Genomic DNA, 25,930 nt, shown 5'->3' with positions numbered 1-25,930 from the left:
AGGAGAGAGAGGTCACATCACTAAGGCCTTGTAGTGGAGGAGAGAGAGGTCACATCACTAAGGCCTTGTAGTGGAGGAGAGAGAGGTCACATCACTACGGCCTTGTAGTGGAGGAGAGAGAGGTCACATCACTAAGGCCTTGTAGTGGAGGAGAGAGAGGTCACATCACTAAGGCCTTGTAGTGGAGGAGAGAGAGGTCACATCACTAAGGCCTTGTAGCGGAGGAGAGAGAGATTCCATCACTAAGGCCTTGTAGTGGAGGAGAGAGATGTCACATCACTAAGGCCTTGTAGTGGGAAAGAGGGTGACCCTTGCGTCGGCGACTTGCTGGCGCCTCCGGGGTGGGACGTTCCCACGGCGCCCCGGGGTTACTGACGCCCTCAGAGATGTGAAGACTGATGAAACTTGAATTTACTAAATGAATGTAACCATATGAATGTAATTGTCATGTTTGTATTCCTTCAATAGCTCATAAACAGATGAACATTTTGATGTCTTTACTGTACGTGGATTTCTCTTTACAGAGTTGCTGTGCGTCATTTCATTTCAAAGCGGGAACAGCCCAGATGTGCGCTCCTATCATTGTGTTGATTAGATTGTGAAGTTTTATACATTTTGTTCTATTGTTTTGGCCAAGCAGAGTGATGCTAATTAAACGATAGGTGTTATTGACATTTTGGTTCCGCTTGGGACGGATAGAATGTGGATGAGTCGCTCTGTTCATTGAGTCATTGTGATTGAAATATTAGTAGGCTATAGAATTCCTCCTACACTAAATCTGGTCATCCTCAGAAAAGTTTGTGTGGATTTTCATTCTTAGTTACAGTCTCCTTGACGTTGTCTTTTCATTCTTAGTTAAAGTCTCCTTGACGTTGTCTTTTCATTCTTAGTTAAAGTCTCCTTGACGTTGTCTTTTCATTCTTAGCTACAGTCTCCTTGACGTTGTCTTTTCATTCTTAGCTACAGTCTCCGTGACGTTGTCTCATAATGGGTTCAGACGTTTGGGACTATTCCATTGGTTCCTTCCATTGTACCAGGAAAACTAAACCAAGCGCAGCAAAAGTATTTGAAAGTATTCAACCCAGGTCTGGCTGGATCAGGTAAACTCCATTGATTGATTAATTGATTGATGATAGATAATGGCCGCGTTCCAGAGCTTACACATTGCTGACGCCTGACAGATCTTACAATGCCTGGATAGGTATTTTAAGTATCAGGTAACCACATCATATGTTATAGCAATCTGCCAGGCGATGACATGGCACGTAACCATTGGTTGTTGCGTCGTCTCTCCTTAGCTGTGGAACGTGCCCCATATAAAAGGTCTCTCCATCCACTCACCCGTAGCTCCACAGCGTTGATAAGCTTGCCACACTTGTCACACTGGTCCCCTCGTGCCTCTGGGTAAGAACAGAAGGGACATGTTCCCTCCACGAAGCGGTCAGCTAGAAAACGCTGGCAAGCCTCACAGCGCAGCTGCTCCACAATGTCTTCAAGTAGGAAGCCTCGCTCATGGAGACGCCAGAAGATGTTCTGGGCTATCCTGAGAGAGAGATAGAGAAGGAACAGGGTTCATGCACTTATTCACAAATAAAATTCAAGCACTTTCAAGGTTTTCAAGCACCCGTACAAACCCTGAAGAAAATGAACTCACACAACAGTTTTGATATGTTCAATCCATGTTTTAACAGCAGAAGCAGAAGCCGTGTTTCAGCCCCCTTTAACATGTCTTGCTACCACACTCCCAATGTATGTACCATGTCTAGCTACCACACTCCCAATATATTCCCAATGTATGTACCATGTCTGGCTCCCACATTCCCAATATATGTACCATGTCTAGCTACCACACTCCCAATGCATGTACTTGTACCTACAAATGGCAATAAGCAGAAAAGCTAAACAACGTGGTCAACTCCTTCTACACTGAGTGTACAAAACATTAAGAACACCTTCCTAATATTGAGTTGATTCACCTGGTCAGTCTATGTCATGGAAAGAGCAGGTGTCCTTAATGTTTTGGACACTCAGTGTATAGACTTAGATCAGGTGCTGAATCCTCCTATATAATCCAAAGATGAACATGGAGTTCTACTACTGGTACTCACTCAGTCTGTTTCTTTGTGGTGGTGCGGCCAAAGAAGTCGAAGTCGACCTGGAACCACTGGTAGATGGAGGCGTGGACAGCATGGTACTTATCACAGATCTGCTGTGGTGTCAGACCTTCCTCACGGGCCTTGTTCTCTGTAGCGGTGCCGTACTCATCAGTCCCACACACATACAGCACGTTCCAACCACGCAGACGTCCATACCTGGGGGAGGGAGGGAGAGAATGAATGTGTAAGTGATAAACAGAGAGAGGAGAGAGCAAGAGATAGAAAGATAAACACAAAAAGAGCCTCTGTTAGGACTAGATCAGAGAAGGGAGATGAGTAGAGTAGAGTGTTGTAGTGTAGAGTAGAGTAGAGTAGAGTAGAGTAGAGTAGAGTAGTGTAGTGTAGTGTAGTGTAGTGTAGAGTAGAGTAGAGTAGAGTAGAGTAGAGTAGTGTAGTGTAGTGTAGTGTAGAGTAGAGTAGTGTAGTGTAGTGTAAAGTAGAGTAGAGTAGTGTAGAGTAGAGTAGAGTAGTGTAGAGTAGAGTAGTGTAGAGTAGAGTAGTGTAGTGTAGTGTAGTGTAGTGTAGTGTAGAGTAGAGTAGTGTAGTGTAGAGTAGAGTAGTGTAGAGTAGAGTAGAGTAGAGTAGTGTAGTGTAGTGTAGTGTAGTGTAGTGTAGTGTAGAGTAGTGTAGAGTAGAGTAGAGTAGTGTAGAGTAGAGTAGAGTAGTGTAGAGTAGAGTAGAGTAGTGTAGTGTAGTGTAGTGTAGAGTAGTGTAGTGTAGAGTAGAGTAGTGTAGTGTAGTGTAGAGTAGAGTAGAGTAGTGTAGAGTAGAGTAGTGTAGTGTAGAGTAGTGTAGAGTAGAGTAGTGTAGAGTAGAGTAGTGTAGTGTAGAGTAGTGTAGTGTAGTGTAGTGTAGTGTAGAGTAGAGTAGAGTAGTGTAGTGTAGAGTAGAGTAGAGTAGTGTAGAGTAGTGTAGTGTAGTGTAGAGTAGTGTAGTGTAGAGTAGAGTAGTGTAGTGTAGTGTAGAGTAGTGTAGAGTAGTGTAGTGTAGTGTAGAGTAGAGTAGAGTAGAGTAGTGTAGAGTAGAGTAGAGTAGAGTAGTGTAGAGTAGAGTAGAGGAGAGGAGAGGAGAGGAGAGGAGAGGAGAGGAGAGTAGTGTAGTGTAGAGTAGTGTAGAGTAGAGTAGTGTAGAGTAGTGTAGTGTAGAGTAGAGTAGAGTAGAGTAGAGTAGTGTAGTGTAGTGTAGAGTAGTGTAGAGTAGAGTAGAGTAGAGGAGAGTAGAGGAGAGTAGAGTAGTGTAGTGTAGAGTAGTGTATAGTAGAGTAGTGTAGTGTAGAGTAGAGTAGAGTAGTGTAGTGTAGAGTAGAGTAGAGTAGAGTAGAGTAGTGTAGAGTAGAGTAGAGTAGTGTAGTGTAGAGTAGTGTAGAGTAGAGTAGAGTAGTGTAGAGTAGAGTAGAGTAGTGTAGAGTAGAGTAGAGTAGAGTAGTGTAGAGTAGAGTAGAGTAGAGTAGTGTAGTGTAGAGTAGAGTAGAGTGTAGAGTGTTGTGTTATCTACCTGGCATAGACATCAGCGCTGAGCACACAGCCAATGATGTTGCCCAGATGAGGGACGTTGTTGACGTAAGGCAAGGCGCTGGTCACTAGGACGTTCCTCTTGCCCTCCTTAGGAAGACTGGTAAGAAAAGAGACAGGGTTTCCTAAACTCAGACCAGGGGACCCCAAGGGGTGCACATTTTGTTCTTTGCTCTAGCACTACACAGCCAATTCAAATAATTAACTCATCATCAAGCTTTGGTTATTTGAATCAGCTGTGTAGTGCTAGGGCAAAAACCAAAACGTGTACCCAGGGGCGGGCAGGACCGAGTTTGGGAAACGCTGTACTAATACACCCGTTTACAGTACAGTACATTGCCTGGGACCTCACAATACGATATTATCGCCATACTTACAGTTGAAGTCGGAAGTTTACATACACCTTAGCCAAATACATTTAAACTCAGTTTTTCACAATTCCTGACATTTAATCCTAGTAAAAAATGCCCTGTTTTAGGTCAGTTAGGATCACCACTTTATTTTAAGAATGTGAAATGTCAGAATAATAGTAGAGAGAATTATTTCTTTCAGCTTTTATTTCTTTCATCACATTCCCAGTGGGTCAGAAGTTTACATACACTCAATTAGTATTTGGTAGCATTGCCTTTAAATTGTTTAACTTGGGTCAGGGCTTTGTGATGGCCACTCCAATACCTTGACTTTGTTGTCCTTAAGCCATTTTGCCACAACTTTGGAAGTACGCTTGGGGTCATTGTCCATTTGGAAGACCCATTTGCGACCAAGCTTTAACTTCCTGACTGATGTCTTGAGATGTTGCTTCAATATATCCACATAATTATCCTTCCTCATGATGCCATCTATTATGTGAAGTGCACCAGTCCCTCCTGCAGCAAAGCACCCCCACAGCACGATGCTGCCACCCCCGTGCTTCATGGTTGGGATGGTGTTCTACGGCTTGCAAGTAGCCCCCTTTTTCCTCCAAACATAACTATGGTCATTATGGCCAAACAGCTCTATTTTGTTTAATCAGACCAGAGGACATTTCTCCAAAAAGTATGATCTTTGTCCCCATGTGCAGTTGCAAACCGTAGTCTGGCTTTTTTATGGCGGTTTTGGAGCAATGGCTTCTTCCTTGCTGAGCAGCCTTTCAGGTTATGTCGATATAGGACTCGTTTTACTGTGGATATAGATACTTTTGTACCCGTTTCCTCCAGCAACTTCACAAGGTAATTTGCTGTTATTCTGGGATTGATTTGCACTTTTCGCACCAAAGTACGTTCATCTCTAGGAGACAGAACGCATCTCCTTCCTGAGCGGTATGACAGCTGCGTGGTCCCATGATGTTTATACTTGCATACTATTGTTTGTACAGATGAACATGGTACCTTCAGGCGTTTGGAAATTGCTCCCAAGGATGAACCAGACTTGTGGAGGTCAAACAAATTTATTCTGAGGTCTTGGCTGATTTATTTTGACTTTCCCATGATGTCAAGCAAAGAGGCACAGAGTTTGAAGGTAGGCCTTGAAATACATCCACAGGTACACCTCCAATTGACTCAAATGATGTAAATTAGCCTATCAGAAGCTTCTAAAGCCATGACATCATTTTCTGGAATTTTCCAAGCTGTTTAAAGGCACAGTCAACTTAGTATACAGTGAGGGAAAAAAGTATTTGATCCCCTGCTGATTTTGTACGTTTGCCCACTGACAAAGAAATGATAAGTCTATAATTTTAATGGTAGGTTTATTTGAACAGTGAGAGACAGAATACCAACAACAAAAAATCCAGAAAAACGCATGTCAAAAATGTTATAAATTGATTTGCATTTTAATGGGGAAATAAGTATTTGACCCCTCTGCAAAACAGGACTTAGTACTTGGTGGCAAAACCCTTGTTGGCAATCGCAGAGGTCAGACGTTTCTTGTAGTTGGCCACCAGGTTTGCACACATCTCAGGAGGGATTTTGTCCCACTCCTCTTTGCAGATCTTGTCCAAGTCATTAAGGTTTCCAGGCTGACGTTTGGCAACTCGAACCTTCAGCTCCCTCCACAGATTTTCTATGGGATTAAGGTCTGGAGACTGGCTAGGCCACTCCAGGACCTTAATGTGCTTCTTCTTGAGCCACTCCTTTGTTGCCTTGGCCGTGTGTTTTGGGTCATTGTCATGCTGGAATACCCATCCACGACCCATTTTCAATGCCCTGGCTGAGGGAAGGAGGTTCTCACCCAAGATTTGACGGTACATGGCCCCGTCCATCGTCCCTTTGATGCGGTGAAGTTGTCCTGTCCCCTTAGCAGAAAAACACCCCCAAAGCATAATGTTTCCACCTCCATGTTTGACGGTGGGGATGGTGTTCTTGGGGTCATAGGCAGCATTCCTCCTCCTCCAAACACGGCGAGTTGAGTTGATGCCAAAGAGCTCAATTTTGGTCTCATCTGACCACAACATTTTCACCCAGTTCTCCTCTGAAACATTCAGATGTTCATTGGCAAACTTCAGACGGGCATGTATATGTGCTTTCTTGAGCAGGGGAACCTTGGCGCTGCAGGATTTCAGTCCTTCACGGCGTAGTGTGTTACCAATTGTTTTCTTGGTGACTATGGTCCCAGCTGCCTTGAGATCATTGACAAGATCCTCCCATTTAGTTCTGGGCTGATTCCTCACCGTTCTCATGATCATTGCAACTCCACGAGGTGAGATCTTGCATGGAGCCCCAGGCAGAGGGAGATTGACAGTTATTTTGTGTTTCTTCCATTTGCGAATAATCGCACCAACTGTTGTCACCTTCTCACCAAGCTGCTTGGCGATGGTCTTGTAGCCCATTCCAGCCTTGTGTAGGTCTACAATCTTGTCCCTGACATCCTTGGAGAGCTCTTTGGTCTTGGCCATGGTGGAGAGTTTGGAATCTGATTGACTGATTGCTTCTATGGACAGGTGTCTTTTATACAGGTAACAAGCTGAGATTAGGAGCACTCCCTTTAAGAGTGTGCTCCTAATCTCACCTCGTTACCTGTATAAAAGACACCTGGGAGCCAGAAATCTTTCTGATTGAGAGGGGGTCAAATACTTATTTCCATCATTAAAATGCAAATCAATTTATAACATTTTTGACATGCGTTTTTCTGGATTTTTTTGTTGTTATTCGGTCTCTCACTGTTCAAATAAACCTACCATTAAAATTATAGACTTATCATTTCTTTGTCAGTGGGCAAACATACAAAATCAGCAGGGGATCAAATACTTTTTTCCCTCACTGTATGTAAACTTCTGACCCACTGGAATTGTGATACAGTGAATTATAAGTGAAATAATCTGTCTGTAAACAATTGTTGGAAAAATTACTTGTGTCATGCACAAAGTAGATGAAATTTGTGGAGTGGTTGAAAAACGAGTTTTAATGACTCCAACCTAAGTGTATGTAAACTTCCGACTTCAACTGTAGGTACCGATATGTATTGCGATTCTCAATGTATTGCGATTCGATACTGCGATTTTATTGCGATTTGATGTTCCAAACATTTTTCTCACTATATGTCTGTTGCATTAGGACAAGAGAGAGCATGAGAAAAATGTGTTTTGATCAATCAGGGACATAAGTGCTGAAAACATGTTGGCTCACTATTTTAAAAAGAAGTTGTTGAACAAGCTATATGATTAAACATACTGGCGTTTTGGCGCAGGTACAGCTGACGCTACCAAACAAAAATAAAAATTATATATATATATATATATACAGTGGGGGAAAAAAGTATTTAGTCAGCCACCAATTGTGCAAGTTCTCCCACTTAAAAAGATGAGAGAGGCCTGTAATTTTCATCATAGGTACACGTCAACTATGACAGACAAAATGAGAAAAAAAAATCCAGAAAATCACGTTGTAGGATTTTTAATGAATTTATTGGCATATGATGGTGGAAAATAAGTATTTGGTCAATAACAAAAGTTTCTCAATACTTTGTTATATACCCTTTGTTGGCAATGACACAGGTCAAACGTTTTCTGTAAGTCTTCACAAGGTTTTCACACACTGTTGCTGGTATTTTGGCCCATTCCTCCATGCAGATCTCCTCTAGAGCAGTGATGTTTTGGGGCTGTCGCTGGGCAACACAGACTTTCAACTCCCTCCAAAGATTTTCTATGGGGTTGAGATCTGGAGACTGGCTAGGCCACTCCAGGACCTTGAAATGCTTCTTACGAAGCCACTCCTTCGTTACCTGGGCGGTGTGTTTGGGATCATTGTCATGCTGAAAGACCCAGCCACGTTTCATCTTCAATGCCCTTGCTGATGGAAGCAGGGTTTCACTCAAAATCTCACGATACATGGCCCCATTCATTCTTTCCTTTACACGGATCAGTCGTCCTTGTCCCTTTGCAGAAAAACAGCCCCAAAGCATGATGTTTCCAACCCCATGCTTCACAGTAGGTATGGTGTTCTTTGGATGCAACTTAGCATTCTTTGTCCTCCAAACATGACGAGTTGAGTTTTTACCAAAAAGTTATATTTTGGTTTCATCTGACCATATGACATTCTCCCAATCCTCTTCTGGATCATCCAAATGCACTTCAGACGGGCCTGGACATGTACTGGCTTAAGCAGGGGGACACGTCTCGCACTGCAGGATTTGAGTCCCTGGCGGCGTAGTGTGTTACTGATGGTTGGCTTTGTTACTTTGGTCCCAGCTCTCTGCAGGTCATTCACTAGGTCCCCCCGTGTGGTTCTGGGATTTTTGCTCACCGTTCTTGTGATCATTTTGACCCCACGGGGTGAGATCTTGCGTGGAGCCCCAGATCGAGGGAGATTATCAGTGGTCTTGTACGTCTTCCATTTCCTAATAATTGCTCCCACAGTTGATTTCTTCAAACCAAGCTGCTTACCTATTGCAGATTCAGTCTTCCCAGCCTGGTGCAGGTCTACAATGTTGTTTTTGGTGTCCTTTGACAGCTCTTTGGTCTTGGCAATTGTGAAGTTTGGAGTGTGACTGTTTGAGGTTGTGGACAGGTGTATTTTATACTGATAAAAAGTTCAAACAGGTGCCATTAATACAGGTAACGAGTGGAGGACAGAGGAGCCTCTGAAAGAAGAAGTTACAGGTCTGTGAGAGCCAGAAATCTTGCTTGTTTGTAGGTGACCAAATACTTATTTTCCACCATAATTTGCAAATAAATTCATAAAAAATCCTACAATGGGATTTTCTGGATTATTTTTTCTCATTTTGTCCGTCATAGTTGACGTGTACCTATGATGAAAATTACAGGCCTCTCTCATCTTTTTAAGTGGGAGAACTTGCACAATTGGTGGCTGACTAAATACTTTTTTTCCCCACTGTATATATATATATACAGTGCCCTCCACAATTATTGGCACCCCTGTTTAAGATGTGGTCGAGGACTTCCAAAAATTCTCCTTTTTTTTTAAACAACATAGAACCCAAATGCAAAAAAAGAGAAAAATCCAAACTTTTATTTAAGTACATTACTTTGGTGTAAAAAAAAAAAATCACACATAAAAAAAAAAAAAAAACTTGAAATCATGTGTCCCACAATTATTGGCACCCCTGATGTTAATACTTTGTACAACCCCCTTTTGCCAACAAGACAGCACTTAATCTCCTCCTATAACATTTCACAAGATTGGAGAACACAGAGAGAGGGATCTTTGACCATTCTTCTTTGCACAATCTTTCTAGATCATCCCGTGTCCTGGGTCCTCTCTTATGCACTCTCCTCTTTAGCTCGCCCCACAGGTTTTCGATTGGGTTGAGGTCTGGGGACTGAGATGGCCATGGGAGGACCTTGAGTTTGTGACTGCTGAACCATTTTTGTGTAGATTTTGCCACATGTTTTGGATCATTATCCTGCTGAAAGACCCAATGACGACCAATCTTCAGCTTTCTGGCAGAGGCCATCAGGTTTTTATTTAAAATGTCCTGGTAGTTCAAAGCGTTCATAATGCCATGCACCCTAACAAGGTTCCCAGGGCCTTTGGAAGAGAAACAGGCCCACAGCATCACAGATCCTCCACCATACTTCACGGTGGGCATGAGGTGCTTTTCGGCATACTCATCTTTTGTTTTACGCCAGACCCACTTAGAGTGTTTGTTGCCAAAAAGCTCAATCTTAGTCTCATCTGACCAAAGCACACGATCCCAGTTGAAGTCCCAGTGCCGCTTAGCAAACTCCAGACGTTTACGTTTGTGAGTGTTAGTGAGAAAAGGCTTTTTCCTTGCATGCCTCCCAAACAGCTTGTTGGCATGTAGAGAGCGTCTGATGGTTGTTTTGGAGACTTTGTGACCCCAAGATGCCACTCTTTGATGCAATTCTGTGACAGTGAGCTTAGGACTTTTTTTAACTTCTCTTACCATCCTCCTCACTGTGCATTGTGGCAAGATAAACTTGGGACCTCTTCCAGCCTTGTTTGTCACTGTTCCAGTTGTTTTAAACTTCTTAATGATTCCTCTGACTGTAGATACGGGCAAGTTAAGGCGAGTGGCTATTTTCTTGTAGCCATTGCCTGACTTATGAAGGTTGACACAAATCTGCCTTACTTGAATGGTGTGTTCTCTTGTCTTTGCCATGTTGACAAATGGGTAAGAGAATTAGGCCTCTGTGTCACGTCATATTTATACCCCAGGGAAACAGGAAGTCATGAATTACTAATTAAAAGTTCCTAGATACCCTGACCAACTTTAGCAACTACAGAACAATTAATTTAATTTTTTATTTTATTTTTCCCAGCAGAATTGTTAGGGGTGCCAATAATTGTGGGACACATGATTTCAAGTTTTAATTTTTCTAAATGTGTGATTTTTTTTAACCACCAAAGTAATGTACTTAAATAAAAGGTTGGATTTTTCTCTTTTTTTGCATTTGGGTTCTATGTTGTTTAAAAAAAAAGGAGAATTTTTGGAAGTCCTCGACCACATCTTAAACAGGGGTGCCAATAATAGTGGAGGGCACTGTATATATACACACTTTTTTTTACATATCGGAGTCAAGGTATCGATTTGGGCAGCAGGTAGCTTACTGGTTAAGAGCGTTGTGCCAGTAACCGAAAGGTCGCTGGTTCTAATCCCCGAGCCGACTAGGTGAAAAATCTGTCGGTGTGACCTTGAGCATGGCACTTAACCCTAATTGCTCCTGTAATTCGCTGTGGATAAGAGCGTCTGCTAAATGACTAATATGTCAAATGTAAATCACTACATAGACGTTGTTGACGTACGGTAAGGCACTGGCCAGTAGGATGTTCCTCCTCCGTATGTCCTTTTGTGACTGATATAACACTTCCTGTACACCATAGCTTTTTAACGCCAGTCCTGGAGGGCTGAAACCCTTCTGGTTTTCATTCCCTCATTCTAATCAAGGAGTGATTCAGACCTGGGTGAGTGGTGGAAGTACCCGGTAGGAAGGAAAAACATCAGCAGGTACTTTGTCCCTGCACTGTGTAGGCCTTTATCAGTCCCTCCAGGATTGCGCAATCGCAAAAGTTTTTCTGCTAAATCAAATTTGACCAATCACTGCACTATTTCAGCATAAAAACAGTTAAGTCTTCGCAATATTATCGCATAAAACTGACCCATCACCGCATAACAAAAAGGAGGGCTCGCAATTTCCACCAATCATCGCACAAACTCTCTCTCATCAGCGCATTTTCATTGCATATTGCCATGCAAAATGTCAGAATTGGTGCCGCAAAATTAAGCATTTTCCTGTGAAATCCTGGAGGGACTGTTATTATAGAGAACCATATATGTACTGTTATTATAGAGAACAATATAGGGACTGTTATTATAGAGAACAATATAGGGACTGTTATTATAGAGAACAATATAGGGACTGTTATTATAGAGAACAATATAGGGACTGTTATTATAGAGAACAATACAGGGACTGTTATTATAGAGAACAATATAGGGACTGTTATTATAGAGAACAATACAGGGACTGTTATTATAGAGAACAATATAGGGACTGTTATTATAGAGAACAATATAGGGACTGTTATTATAGAGAACAATACAGGGACTGTTATTATAGAGAACAATACAGGGACTGTTATTATAGAGAACAATATAGGGACTGTTATTATAGAGAACAATATAGGGACTGTTATTATAGAGAACAATATAGGGACTGTTATTATAGAGAACAATACAGGGACTGTTATTATAGAGAACAATATAGGGACTGTTATTATAGAGAACAATATAGGGACTGTTATTATAGAGAACAATATAGGGACTGTTATTATAGAGAACAATATAGGGACTGTTATTATAGAGAACAATACAGGGACTGTTATTATAGAGAACAATACAGGGACTGTTATTATAGAGAACAATATAGGGACTGTTATTATAGAGAACAATATAGGGACTGTTATTATAGAGAACAATACAGGGACTGTTATTATAGAGAACAATACAGGGACTGTTATTATAGAGAACAATATAGGGACTGTTATTATAGAGAACAATATAGGGACTGTTATTATAGAGAACAATATAGGGACTGTTATTATAGAGAACAATATAGGGACTGTTATTATAGAGAACAATACAGGGACTGTTATTATAGAGAACAATACAGGGACTGTTATTATAGAGAACAATATAGGGACTGTTATTATAGAGAACAATATAGGGACTGTTATTATAGAGAACAATATAGGGACTGTTATTATAGAGAACAATATAGGGACTGTTATTATAGAGAACAATACAGGGACTGTTATTATAGAGAACAATATAGGGACTGTTATTATAGAGAACAATACAGGGACTGTTATTATAGAGAACAATATAGGGACTGTTATTATAGAGAACAATACAGGGACTGTTATTATAGAGAACAATATAGATACTTATATAAAGAACAATATAGGGACTCAGGGTTCGTACAGACAGTGGCAAGTCAAATTCAAGGACTTTCAAGTACTTTTTAAAGTACTCATATTTCTTTTCAAGGACCATCAATTTGTAATAGTTAATTTTATGCAATTGTTTCTAGTCGCCACCAGATGGCAGTATATCGCTACAACCTCATGGGGGGAAAAACGCATTTTAAAAAACATATTATTCATCACTAACTTACAAGTTCTACTCAATAATACATTGTTTCACTACTTATGTACTACATACATGAATGGTAACTTAAGTCAGTACTGATGATTTAGTAATTTGAGTAGTGATGAGAAGAGTTTTGGGACATGCTTACTGGTGAACACACATTTCCTATTCGCATTACTACACAATTCCAGCTTAATGACAGTGTTTGTATTGGGCATTTGGGAATCTACTACTCAATAGCTACGAAAAAGTGTCCTGCTTCCAACTGACAGCTTTAGTGTCGCCAGTCAGGAGATGGGCGGGTGGGGCTGTGTTAGGAAAACGGCACGTGAACGGACACCAGAACGGCAGGGAGCATGGCTGCCGCTTGATAAACACATAAGCGGAATATCGCGGGCGCCCTACGAATGAGGCGATTGGCAAAAAAAGGCTCTGGAGGTTGTTGCAGAGAAAAAGTCAAATGTAGAACTGGCGCCAGCGCAGGATGCAGCGTTGCTTCTTTCCCCCTTCATGGGTCTCTTCAGGGCCGACTCACCCATGCTCACAATGTCAAAGTCTGACCCATTTTTTGCACCTTACACAGTGTGGGTTGGTTGGGTCCAGTGATGTAGTGGTAAATAAAGGTGGGTAAACTACACTGAACAAAAATATAAAAACGCAACATGTAAAGTGTTGGTCCCATGTTCCATGAGCTGAAATAAAAGATCCCAGAAACGTTCCATAAGCACAAAAAGCAGGTTGAATCTACATTTTCCCGGCCATTTTATCTATCGATGTGACGTTTGGCGGCGCCTAATCAGTCAGTTGTGTACCTGTGGGTGGAATGAGCGAGCTCGCCTGGCAACCACAGCACGAAACACGTGAGGAAATAAAACTCAGTAGTCTGCCTGGAATTTAACTCGCAAGACCAATACATTTTTATATTTTCATAAACATATTTGATAATTATCTGTTCTCTAATTTTGGAGTCAAGTTCTTTTCAAGTACCAACTTGAGAAAATGTCTGATTTTCAAGGTATTCCAGTACTTGAATTTCAGAGTGCCAAATGCAAGTACTTTAAGCACCTCGTGCGAACCCTAGGACTGGATATTATGTAGTGTACTCACATAGGGTGAAGTCGCTCTGTGACCATGGGTAAGTCTGCCAGTCCTTTACCCCAGGTGACTGCTGCAGACAGGATCTCTTCCTCTGACAGCACACGATCACCATCATCACCCTGGAGGACAGAAAACACATTCAAGTCCCATCATCAAACTGTAATGCTGAGGGAGAGAGATAGAGAGACTCATTTATGAGCTGCTTTATTTTATTTTTTTATAATTCTTATATTTCTTTAATGAAATGTATCGACTGAAGATTCCACAATAGAACAGCAGTAGTGTTGTACCTGTATACATGATAATATGTACTATTATTATTATTATTATTATTACTACAGAAATGAACTGGATTCCATTATCCTCATTGCATTGTACTGTTTTACTGAAATGCTGTACCACTGTAGTTATTTTGCCAATAGCTACAAATTGTATTTCATGCCAATAAAGCAATCTGAATCTGAGGTGAGAGGGAGAGAGAGAGAGAGCGGGAGAGTGAGGGAGAGAGAGGTGGAGAGAGAGCGAGAGAGACAGAGTTAGAGGGAGAGGGAGAGCGAGACAGAGAGAGCGGGAGAGAGAGGGAGAGAGAGGTGGAGAGAGAGCGAGAGAGACAGAGTTAGAGTGAGAGGCAGACCGAGAGGGAGAGAGAGATGGAGAGAGCGGGAGAGAGAGGGAGAGAGAGATGGAGAGAATAGGACTAGGGGTGGATTTGGAGTTTGGCCAGTCTCTCACCTCCTCTCTATGTATTGTCGGCCAAAGAGGACCACAATGGAAAAAATACTTTGTGCTAACCTCAATGACAATTACATTAGGAGTGTGAATTGTGTTTTAAAATTGTAAAATAAATATAATCTCCAAATTGTTTTAAAATTGTCAAATAAATCGTACATGTCCAAACTGTACCATCTGCAACCTCAAAAATGGTACCAAACTGTCCTATTGTATGGTCTACGGTTGTTTCCCAGGATTGGTGTTAAAACCAATTAAACACTAAATGTATTAGTTTACCTCAGGGCTGTTGCATGGCTGTGTGCCTCTACCCTGAACCTGTCCCGGACCATGGTGTGGGGCTGGCTGTCTCTGCATGTAGGTCTTCAGAGACTCAGCCTTCAGTCCCTTCCCCTGTAGTACTGTCTGGGATGCAGACTCACAGGCTGACAACACACCCACACGCTCAAACCAGCGCTGCAGCTCCGTCTGATTACCTAGAGTAAAAGGCCGAGAGGAATGGAAGCCACGGTTAAACACATACACTGACAGAAGTTTAGCGTAACACCAGTGGTGTAAAGTACTTAAGTAAAAATACTTTAAAGTACTACTTAAGTCGTTTTTGGGGGCATCTGTACATTACTATTTATATTTTTGGCAACTTTTACTTCATTACATTCCTAAAGAAAATTATGTACTTTTTACTCCATACATTTTATAATAATAATAATATGCCATTTAGCAGACGCTTTTATCCAAAGCGACTTACAGTCATGCGTGCATACATTTTTGTGTATGGTCCCGGGGATCGAACCCACTACCTTGGCGTTACAAGCGCCGTGCTCTACCAGCTGAGCTACAGAGGACCACATTTTCCCTGACAACCAAAAGTACTCATTACATTTTAAATGCTTAGCAGGACAGGAAAATGGTTAAATTCACACACTTATCAAGAGAACATCCCTGGTCATCCCTACTGCCCCTGATCTGTTGGACTCACTAAACACAAATGCTTCATTTGTAAATGATGTCTGAGTGTCAGAGTGTGCCCCTGGCTATCCATCAATAAATAAAAAAAACAGGAAAATGGTGCCGTCTGGTTTGCTTAATATAAGGAATTTGAAATGATTCATACTTTTACTTTTGATACTTAAGTATATTTAAAACCAGATACTTTTAGACTTTTACTCAGGTAGTATTTTACTGGGTGACTTTCACTTGAATCATTTTCTATTAAAGTTTCTTTACCTTTTACTCAAGTATGATAATTGGGTACTTTCTCCACCACTATATAACACAAACTAAATCAATTGCTCATTTAAAAAAAAAAAAAAAGTATAATTCACCTGATACCAGACTGCTGTCAGACAGGATGGGGTAGAGAGCTGCCCAAAGAACCACATCTACCACTGAAACCATCTCCTGAAACACAGCCCAGTTCAACCAATCATTCAAATGTCCTCATAAAGCCGTTTTTACATCAACAATTGTCAGTAAGTGCTTTACAGTAACACAGCATATACACAAAAATGCAAGCAGAAGCAGAAGTGAATGTCATTGGACTCTATATTTGACATTCATGTGTGTGTTTTCACTCAGATTTAAAAAGGTGTGTGTGAAGGTGTGTGTTGAGTTGTGAAGGCGTGTGTGAAGTTGTGTGTGTGTGTGTTGAGTTGACGTACAGCAGTGAGGAACAGCGTGCTCCTCTTGCTCAGGCTCTGGTCCAGGTAGCTGAGAGGTCCTTGTAGAACACTGGTAGTTTCTGCTCTTTTCCCCTGCAGCACCACCATGTGGAGGGCCTGCGTCAGTGCAGGCTGGAGAGGCAATAATAATACAAAACTTTATTAATATCATATAATAGATTATAAAACAAACACCTGTACAACACAGAACAAGCGTTAGACACCATCTGCAAAGATTCAAACAGAATGTGACTTGTCTGTTCAATTAATATACATGGCTTCTTGTTGTACACTTCCAGGAAGTCACTATGGATGGGAGCATCATGGCTGATGATTCACAGGAAGTCACTATGGATGGGAGCATCATGGCTGATGATTCACAGGAAGTCACTATGGATGGGAGCATCATGGCTGATGATTTCACAGGAAGTCACTATGGATGGGAGCATCATGGCTGATGATTTCCAGGAAGTCACTATAGATGGGAGCATCATGGCTGATGATTTATCAGACATCCTTACCTGTAGTTCTGTAGCTTCCCATTCCAGCCACTGGTTGACGAGATCACTGGATCCCTGTCCATTCACCTCCATCAGGTACCTAAGGAAGGACACATGGATTAAAGACTGGATGACTGAGGGAACCTCTACAACGACACAGACCAGGTAATCGCACAGCTACAACATTAAATCAGCTATCATATCCATGACGATCTTAAGGACCGCCTACGGAGTAAGGCTTAAGTGTGAATGTCTAAGCCTATACAGTGGAGGAATACATTATTAGTATAGATGACAGAGCAGGTGTACTGACTGGCAGATGGCGTTGGGGCTGAACAGGTATGTTCCACTGGGGAGGAGCAGGGCAGGCACGGCTGGACGGCTGAGGTAGGGCACCACTCTCTCTGGAAACACAACAACATGCAACCATTAGCCTACATTTCATTAATAATAATAAAAATAATAATATAATAATAATAATAATAATAATAATAGATTGTACTTTTCTAGACACCCAAAGCACTTTACATAGCAAGGGGGAAGCCTCACCTCACCCACCATCAAAGTACCAGTTAACAACTGAACCAACATATTCGCTATCAACCACGTTTCATGAAGTTGCCCTTAAACCTGTGTGTAGTAGTAAAGATTGTTATTGCACAGTAATGGAGTCGTGTTTTTTTGTCCTTTGGAGGGCTAAACATTGATAGTGGATCTTAAAGGTTTAAAGGGATCATTGGTCACATATTCAGTCGTCATCATCAATTCTTTGAATTCATTTTTCACCTGAAAACTAATCAGAACTCAATCCGATAAGACCTATTGTTACAGTCTACGGTGGGTAAAACTGAGGAGGATTGGCAATAATCTGTGTGGTAACTACTAGCTAGCTAAATTAGGGACTAGAGAGAGAGGACTAGACAAGTGCCAGTTTGTCCTTTCTGTCAGTGTGTGTTGTCTGTCTGTCTGTCCATCTATGGAAGAATCTCGATTGCATTCTCCTCGCGTCCTCTCTCCTCGCGTCCTCTCTCCTCGCGTCATTCTCAAAACCCATTTATGAGAAGGTAAGGGGGGAGGGACCTCTGGCTTTCTCATCCAATGGGTTTTGAGAAGGAGGCGAGGAGAGAGGAAAGAGGACGCGAGGAGAGAGGAGTCGAGGAGAGGACGCAAGGAGTATGCAATTGAGATTCTCCCTATATGATCTAACCGCTCACAAGGATCCGACAGCTAAAGGCGTTAGGGTGGGCAGCCTGGACTGTACGACAGAGAGCCCTGTCAGTCTATATAATCACAGCTGAGCTCAGGAGGATCAAATCACACAGCTGGACAGTTCAGCCACCAGCTAGAAACAATCAGCTCACGGAGCAGTTCAATCATGTAGAAGCTTCAGAGAGATAGAGAGAGAGCTAGTAGGTATTATGATTACAGCATTAGGACCCAACCATGGAGAATAATCAATTTTGGATGCGTCTCTGTCGTCCAACATAGGAGGCACCTTCTGCTTTGAGAAAGAATAGTAGTTAGTGTTGTTGGGAATACATATGATAACCTTTTTTCTGTATTAAAAAAATAAAAAAGTATATACATATATATATATAAACTCAGAAAAAAAAAAGAAACGTCCCTGTCTTTCAAAGATAATTAGTAAAAATCCAAATAACTTCACAGATCTTCATTGTAAAGGGTTTAAACACTGTTTCCCATGCTTGTTCAATGAACCATAAACAATTAATGAACATGCACCTGTGGAACGGTCGTTAAGACACTAACAGCTTACAGACGGTAGGCAATTAAGGTCACAGTTATGAAAACTTAGGACACTAAAGAGACCTTTCTACTGACTCTGAAAAACACCAAAAGAAAGATGCCCATGGTCCCTGCTCATCTGCAAGAACGCGCTTTAGACATTTTTCAACTGTGCTGTGATGTTTCACAAAAGTTCTGAACCTTTCTATTCTCATTGTTTCTACAGATTGTAAATTGAAAATAAACATTTTTTGCTAAAAGTATTATTATATTATTGATCGATTGACTATGACTTTTCAGATCACCCAGTAATGCTATCTGCAGGGTTAGCTCCAGGTAAATGTTGCAATTCTTCAGCCATTCCTCGACCTGTGACCAAAAACAAGCTACATATGGACAGTACCAAAACAAAATGATCTAATGATGCTGTCTCTTCGCAGCAAAATCTGCAGAGCTGGGAAGGTTGTATCCCCCCTATAAATAACATTCTATTGGTTGCAAGAATTTTGTATAATAATTTAAATTTAAAAATTCTAAGTTTTGAATCTGGTGTCGTTTTGCGTATCTGTTCATAAACCACGTGCCATGGGATCGGTACATTAAAAATCTCTTCCCAACTATTTTGTAATCTATATGGTAAGGCTGTCAATTTGGGGGTCCTTAAATTAAACTGGTATACTTTTTTTATTTATTACAATTTTCTTTAACCAATTATGGTCTTTAATGCAGGGCCAACAGACAAGTTCCTTACTTTTTCCCCCTTCCACTTTTTATTTATTTATATTTTTTTTCCCCCAATTTTTTTTATATCTTCCACTTTCCTCTTCCATTTCTGCAGTAATGCTGCAATTAGTTGGTTGTAATTTTGGGTAGAGCAGACATTTCCATATGTTTTTGTTAGCTGCATGTGCGCCATAACTCCACCAGTCCTACCGATGATATCATTTACGAAGATTATACCTTTCTTTTTTTTTTTTAATGTTTTTATTTTATTTATTATCAATTAGTATATTTGAGTTTAACCACAATATCTGTTGTATTATTTGTTCTATCGTTTCTGGTGGACGAAATTGAAACCACATTTCTATGGTTTGTTTTAGAAATAGTGATTATTTCCTTTTCAAATAACAAAGTGAGAGGTTGTAATCTGAATAAAGGGAAAAAGGCCATTCTTGAATATAGGGTGAGACATTCTTACTAATTTGCTAGAGAACCAGTTTGGATTTAAGTATAACTTTTGTATGACTGAAGCCTTTAGTGAGAGGTCTAATGCTTTAATATTTAATAATTCATATTCATTATATAAATAGGCCCATTTAATTTAGTCTGGCTTGCCGTTCCAAATTAAATGGAATATTTTTTTCTCATATAATAATTTTTAAAAAAGTTTGCTAGGTGTAGGCAAGACCATAAGCAAATAGGTAAACTGGGATATTACTAAAGAGTTAATCGGGGTGATTTTTCCACAAACAGACAGGTATTTACCTTTCCATGGTAGCAAGATCTTATCTATTTTTGCTAACTTTCTATTAAAATGTATTGGAGTGAGATCATTTATTTATTTCGGGTTATGTAAACCGAGTATCCACATCAGACCATTTTATTGGTAAACTACACGGTAATGTAAAAGTTAAAATGTTTTGTGATCCAATACGTAATATAGTACATTTATCATAATTTAGTTGTAATCCAGAGAGGTTAGAAAATGTATCTATATCCTCCATGTGGCTGTCGAGGGATCCAAGTTGTGGATTTAAAAGAAAACATGAATCATCAGCGTACAATGACACCTTTGTTTTTAAGCCCTGGATTTCTAATCCCTTGATATTAATTGTTGGATCTGATTTTAATAGCTAACATTTCGATGGCCACAATAAATAGATATGCCGATAGTGGACAACCTTGTTTTACTCCTCTTTACATTTTACATTTTTAGTCATTTAGCAGACGCTCTTATCCAGAGCGATTTGCAGTTAGTGAGTGCATACATTTTTCATACTGGCCCCCCGTGGGAATCGAACCCACAACCCTGGCGTTGCAAGCGCCATGCTCTACCAGCTGAGCTACAGGAGGGACTCTTGACAGTTTAAAACTTTGAGAAATAGCCATTATTTACTATTTTACACCTAGGGTTACTATACATGATTTTAACCCATTTTATAAGAGATTCTCCTAAATTGAAATGTTCCAGGCATTTATATATAAACTCCAGTCGTACTTTATCAAAAGCATTTTCAAAGTCAGCTATGAATAGCAGACCTGGTTTCCCAGATTTTTCATAGTGTTTTTCAAAGATGCCCAGAACTTTGCCGGACGTCTTCTTTAGCATATGAATCAGACGCATATCAACCCACAAGGTGCAGAAAACATAAGCACCAACGCTTGATAAATAGTGCATAAATTATTACAAAAGGATTAATTGCATGAACAAATATTTGTTGAAATATATCAATACATTTTTTTTTTTTTTAGTTATTTGTTTAGATAGTCAAGGATATGTTTTGTATAATTCTACAAAGTCCTACAACGTAGCTCTATAGACTATTTTAGTTTCCCTTACAACAGGGGTGTCAAACGTCCGGCCCGCGGGCCGGATCAGGCCCGCAAACGGGTTTAATCCGGCCCGCGAGATGATTTTGGAGAAAAAAATAAATAAAATAATAATAATAATAATAATAATAATAATAATTTTGTAAAGTATAAAAATGCGCTGCAATTTTTCAATAAAATAAACTGCTGTTCCAATTGCGTCCACTGGATGGCGCAATAGCAATTGTGTTAAGCAAGCAAACTGTTTATACCGGGGCAGAGCAAGTAGGTCAAGCACGTGCAGCCAATGAGCTACTTTGTTTTGCCCGCGATATTTATTACGGCTTCTACTTTTAACATTATGTGCTTTGGCACACTCATTGCCCCAATATGTCTCTGTCAAAAAAGAGAAAAGTGGACGCAGAGTGCAGAGTGTTCCAAGAAAAATGGTCATCCTATTTATTCACGGAATTGAATGGGAAAGCTGTATGTTTGGTGTGTTCAGAGCATGTTGCAGTGCTGAAAGAATATAACCTTCGTCGCCACTATGTGAGTCTTCATGCCGACAAATATGACAACTTTCAAGGACAGCGGAGATGAGAGAAGGTGAATGAACTGTTGGCGGGTCTGAAGAAACAGCAGTCTGTGTTTACTCACAGCCGAGACATCACTGACGCTGCAGTGAAAGCTAGCTACCTCATTGCTAATGAAATCGCAGTGGCTTCAAAACCATTTAGTGAGGGTGAATTTGTAAAAACATGCATGATGGAGGCAGCGGAGATTGTGTGCCCTGAAAAGCGGCAGGCTTTTGCAAATATCAGCCTGACAAGAAACACAGTTGCAGACAGGATTTCCGATCTTTCAGTGGATTTGGACAGCCAGTTGAAGCAAAAAGTAAAGTCATTTATTGCGTTTTCGGTTGCAATTGATGAACGCACTGACATTACAGGTGTTGCACAACTGGCCATTTTCATCCGCGGAGTTGATGACACATTGACCGTCACCGAGGAGTTCGTGGAGTTGGTGCCGATGACAGATACAACGACAGCAGCTGATATTTTTACCGCACTCGTCGGCGCGCTGGACAGGGTCGGAGTGGACTGGTCCCGCGCTGTCAGCCTGGCTACAGATGGTGCGCCCTCAATGATCGGGAAAAAAGCAGGCGTTGTGACAAAGTTCAGAGAGAAAGTGCAATCTGCAAATGGAGGACGTGATTTTTTGACTTTTCACTGTATTTTGCACCAGGAGGCTTTGTGTTGCAAGTCATTAAAGATGGATAACGTCATGAAGGTGGTCATCCAAACTGTTAATTTCATCCGATCCAGAACCCTGAATCACCGTCAGTTTGACAGCCTTCTCAGAGAGAAAGACCACATCTATGGCCTGCCATACCACACTGAGGTAAGATGGTTAAGCTGAGGTGCTGTGCTGAGGCGTTTCTTTGATTTACGAGAAGAAATTGAACAGTTCATGGAAGAAAAGGGCAAACCAGTGTTAGAATTTCATTCCGCAGAATGGATGCAGGACCTTGCATTTATGGTGGATGTTACAGAGCACCTGAATAACTTGAACAAACAGCTGCAAGGGCGCAACAAAGTTGTCACGCAGTATTATGACAGCATACGTTCTTTCAAGTTGAAGCTGTCATTGTGGAAGACGCAACTTGCCGGTGGTGATGCAGCTCACTTCCCCTGTCTGAAAAATGTGTGCGCGACCCAACATAGTCTCCCGAGTGGCGCAGTGGTCTAAGGCACTGCATCGCAGTGCTAGCTGTGCCACTAGAGATCCTGGTTCGAATCCAGGCTCTGTCGTAGCCGGCCGCGACCGGGAGACCCATGGGGCGGCGTGCAATTGGCCCAGCGTCGTCCAGGGTAGGGGAGGGAATGGCCAGCAGGGATGTAGCTCAGTTGATAGAGCATGGCGTTTGCAACGCCAGGGTTGTGGGTTCGATTCCCACAGGGGGTATGAAAAAAAAATAATGTATGCACTAACTGTAAGTCGCTCTGGATAAGAGCGTCTGCTAAATGACTAAAATGTAAAATGTAAATGTATGTGGCAGACATGAAGCGGTTCAAAGATAAAATAACGGGACTGTTACGGGAGTTTGAGCAACGCTTTCAGATTTATGTTTATATGTTTTTATGTTGATGTGCTATTCTTGACTCTGTGGTTCTTGCACTTATTTGGGGAACAGGATTTCATTATTTTTATCTACATTTCTGACTGAGAAATGACACCCTGATATAGTTCTGTGATCTGTGATATACTTCTGTGAATCACTGAGGCATTGTGTGTTTGTGTGTTCTTTGTCCTCAGAACTTTCAAATAACTTGAGGTGTTTTATGATTAATAGTGATGTTGTGCTTTTGGACACTGTCCTCAGGCTCCAGCTTTATGTTTATATGTTTTTATGTTGATGGGCTATTGTTTTTAATTGTTTTTATTTTATTTGTATATTTAACCTATTCTTGACTCTGTGGTTCTTGCACTTGTTTGGGGAACAGGATTTCATTATTTTTATCTACATTTCTGCCTGAGAAATGACACCCTGATATAGTTCTGTGATCTGTGAAACAGTTCTGTTAATCACTGAGGCATTGTGTGTTTGTGTGTTCTTTTTCTTTAGAATTTTCAAATAAACTTGACGTGTTTTATGATTAATAGTGATGTTGTGCTTGTACTATTTTGGACACAATGTCCTCAGGCTCCAGCTTTATGTTGTATGTTGATCGTATTAAAACAAAGAAAACAATCTGAAGTTGTTGTTTTTAAGTTATATATATATATATATATATATATATATATATATATATATATATATATATATATATACCATGATTTTTCCGGTCCGGCCCACTTGGGAATAGATTTTCCTCCATGTGGCCCATGAGCTAAAATGAGTTTGACACCCCTGCCTTACAATAAAAACATTACAGTGTAATCCATTTGATCAGCTTAATTTGGAGATTTGATTAGAAATAGAGTTAGAGTACATAATAAAGTCCAGTTACAGCTTCTTTTGACAAAATAGGAATGAAAAAAGATAATAATATAACCAGCCAGGTGCGCAGGTGAAATGATTTGCTGTATTCCTAAACAAAAACAACAGTGCATGAACAATTGTAAAGGATGAATTGCATAAATAAATTGCATATTCTAATTGTATGTTGCTTAGTAGCCAGAGCAATGCTGCCGCGTTAGTGGCCATGTGCTGAATGCATGGAAAGCACAGATACTCTTGGAAAAAGTTACATTTGGAAATGGAGCTGCACCTCTTGAATTATGAGAGTTATTTGACAAAGGTAAGTGTCATAGAAACGGCAGAATATGCTCTTTCTGACACTATAAAGAAATCACAATGTTTTACCTGCATGTGACTCTGAAGGAGGACTTGATAAAGTGATGCTCCTTTCGCTGCATCTGTCAATTACAAGATGCGCCAATCTCTTCATGTACAATTTGACAACTGATAGGCCTAATATTGTCACTCATCAGATTATTGTCAATTTAATCTTGCCTATATGCTAACAACTCTTATTATGTGTGGAATTAGTTTCGGTATAGTTTCTATGGGCCGGCTTTGCAGGCTGACTGGCTGCAAAGCCTGCCCAAGTTGGATAGCTTCAAGGATATGTTTTTGCATTATTCTAAAGGCCTACTGCAACACATAGCATGTTTTTGTTTCCCTTACAATGAATTTGATTAGTAATAGAGTTACAGTAAATAAAAACAGTCCTGTAACAGCTTATTTTTACAAAGTAAAACATAAAAAGAGACAATTCTGACAAATGAGCAGTGTAAAATACAAACATTTAGGAAAAGAGTGAAGAAACAGGGCATAGGTTTATTTTTTTTTTACAAAAATCTAACCTCAGTGGCCTTTGCCTATGGCGGTTCTAGTGTTAAGAAACCTAAGGTCTAGCTATCTGTGTTCTTTTTTCAGTGACTGCATTCCATGTAAACAATGTAAAGCCACTAGACGAAATATGCAGAGGACTGTCTCTACATTGTGTTTACCTGGTGGGAAAGAGGCATACAGCAGTACTGTATATTGTTGGAACAACACAATCATGGCAATAGACCTAGCTGTAGCCTTTTCTGGTCAGTTCTCAGCTGTCACAGGTCAAGCTGGTCAATTAATGATTTAATGTATGTATGTATGTATGTATGTATGTATGTATGTATGTATGTATGTATGTATGTATGTATGCGTGTGTGTTTGGGCAGTGGATGTGATCTTGTGTGCCAGCTCTGTGACTGGCTGATAGTACTTAGGTGAATTTGTCATTACCCTTCAATCCGAATACTTATCTTCTATTCTGAGATTCAATCAATCTTGACATTCCACAGAAGTGGAGTCGATGGATCTGATTTGTCAGTGTCAAACATGACGGGCAGGCTCCATGAAATGAATGGCTCCTCTTTACAAGAAAAACAAATCTGCTAGCTAACTAGCCTAGTGGTGTCCTTATTTTGTTTGTTTGTTTACAGTACCAATGGGATATGTAAAAGGTATCAATGATCTGACTTTCAAAAGCATAACATCCTATGTGTTAGCCAGTTAGCTAGCAACCTAGCATCTAGCACGCCTAGCTAACTGTCCTCTTACCTTCGTGGTTGACATGTTGAACGTCACATTTGACTCCAGTAAGTTCTAGCACTGCTAACACCTTCACACAGTGCGGATTTCCGTCACTCACGAATAGTTTCATCTAGCTGCCTCTATTCAACTGCTTTTGGACTGAAATACCTAGATATAACTTGCTAAAGTACTGGAAATTATAAGACAATTAAAATATCTGACAGCATGTAACTCTGCCGGTAACTGCTGCTCCACGCGCTGATGCAACCACGGTCAATTGCCCCTTTTGCAAATGGCGCACATTGAAGTTTTCTACAGTACGCTACATGTGTTAAACCTATGCAATCAGACTATGTTGGACCACAATTCC

General features: G+C 40.6%; 1 protein-coding gene across 1 annotated transcript; it reads right to left on the bottom strand.

Moving 5' to 3' along the window:
- Positions 1-1,270: 1,270 nt before the first annotated feature.
- On the bottom strand, positions 1,271-25,835 carry LOC311118213 (methionine--tRNA ligase, cytoplasmic-like; the record flags this gene model as incomplete). Its single annotated transcript, XM_084193058.1, has 10 exons — positions 25,588-25,835; positions 17,017-17,107; positions 16,725-16,803; positions 16,204-16,335; positions 15,868-15,943; positions 14,822-15,018; positions 13,823-13,932; positions 3,651-3,767; positions 2,109-2,312; positions 1,271-1,543 (listed from the first exon to the last, which is right to left on the bottom strand). Coding segments are annotated over exons 1-10 (1,382 nt in total), but the record flags the coding sequence as incomplete, so codon positions are not given.
- Between the last annotated feature and the right edge of the window lie 95 nt (positions 25,836-25,930).

This window comes from Coregonus lavaretus (assembly GCF_964263955.1).
Source record: "Coregonus lavaretus genome assembly, contig: HAP1_SCAFFOLD_3214, whole genome shotgun sequence".
NCBI lineage: Eukaryota > Metazoa > Chordata > Actinopteri > Salmoniformes > Salmonidae > Coregonus > Coregonus lavaretus.
This window is presented reverse-complemented; position numbering and strand designations above follow the sequence as displayed.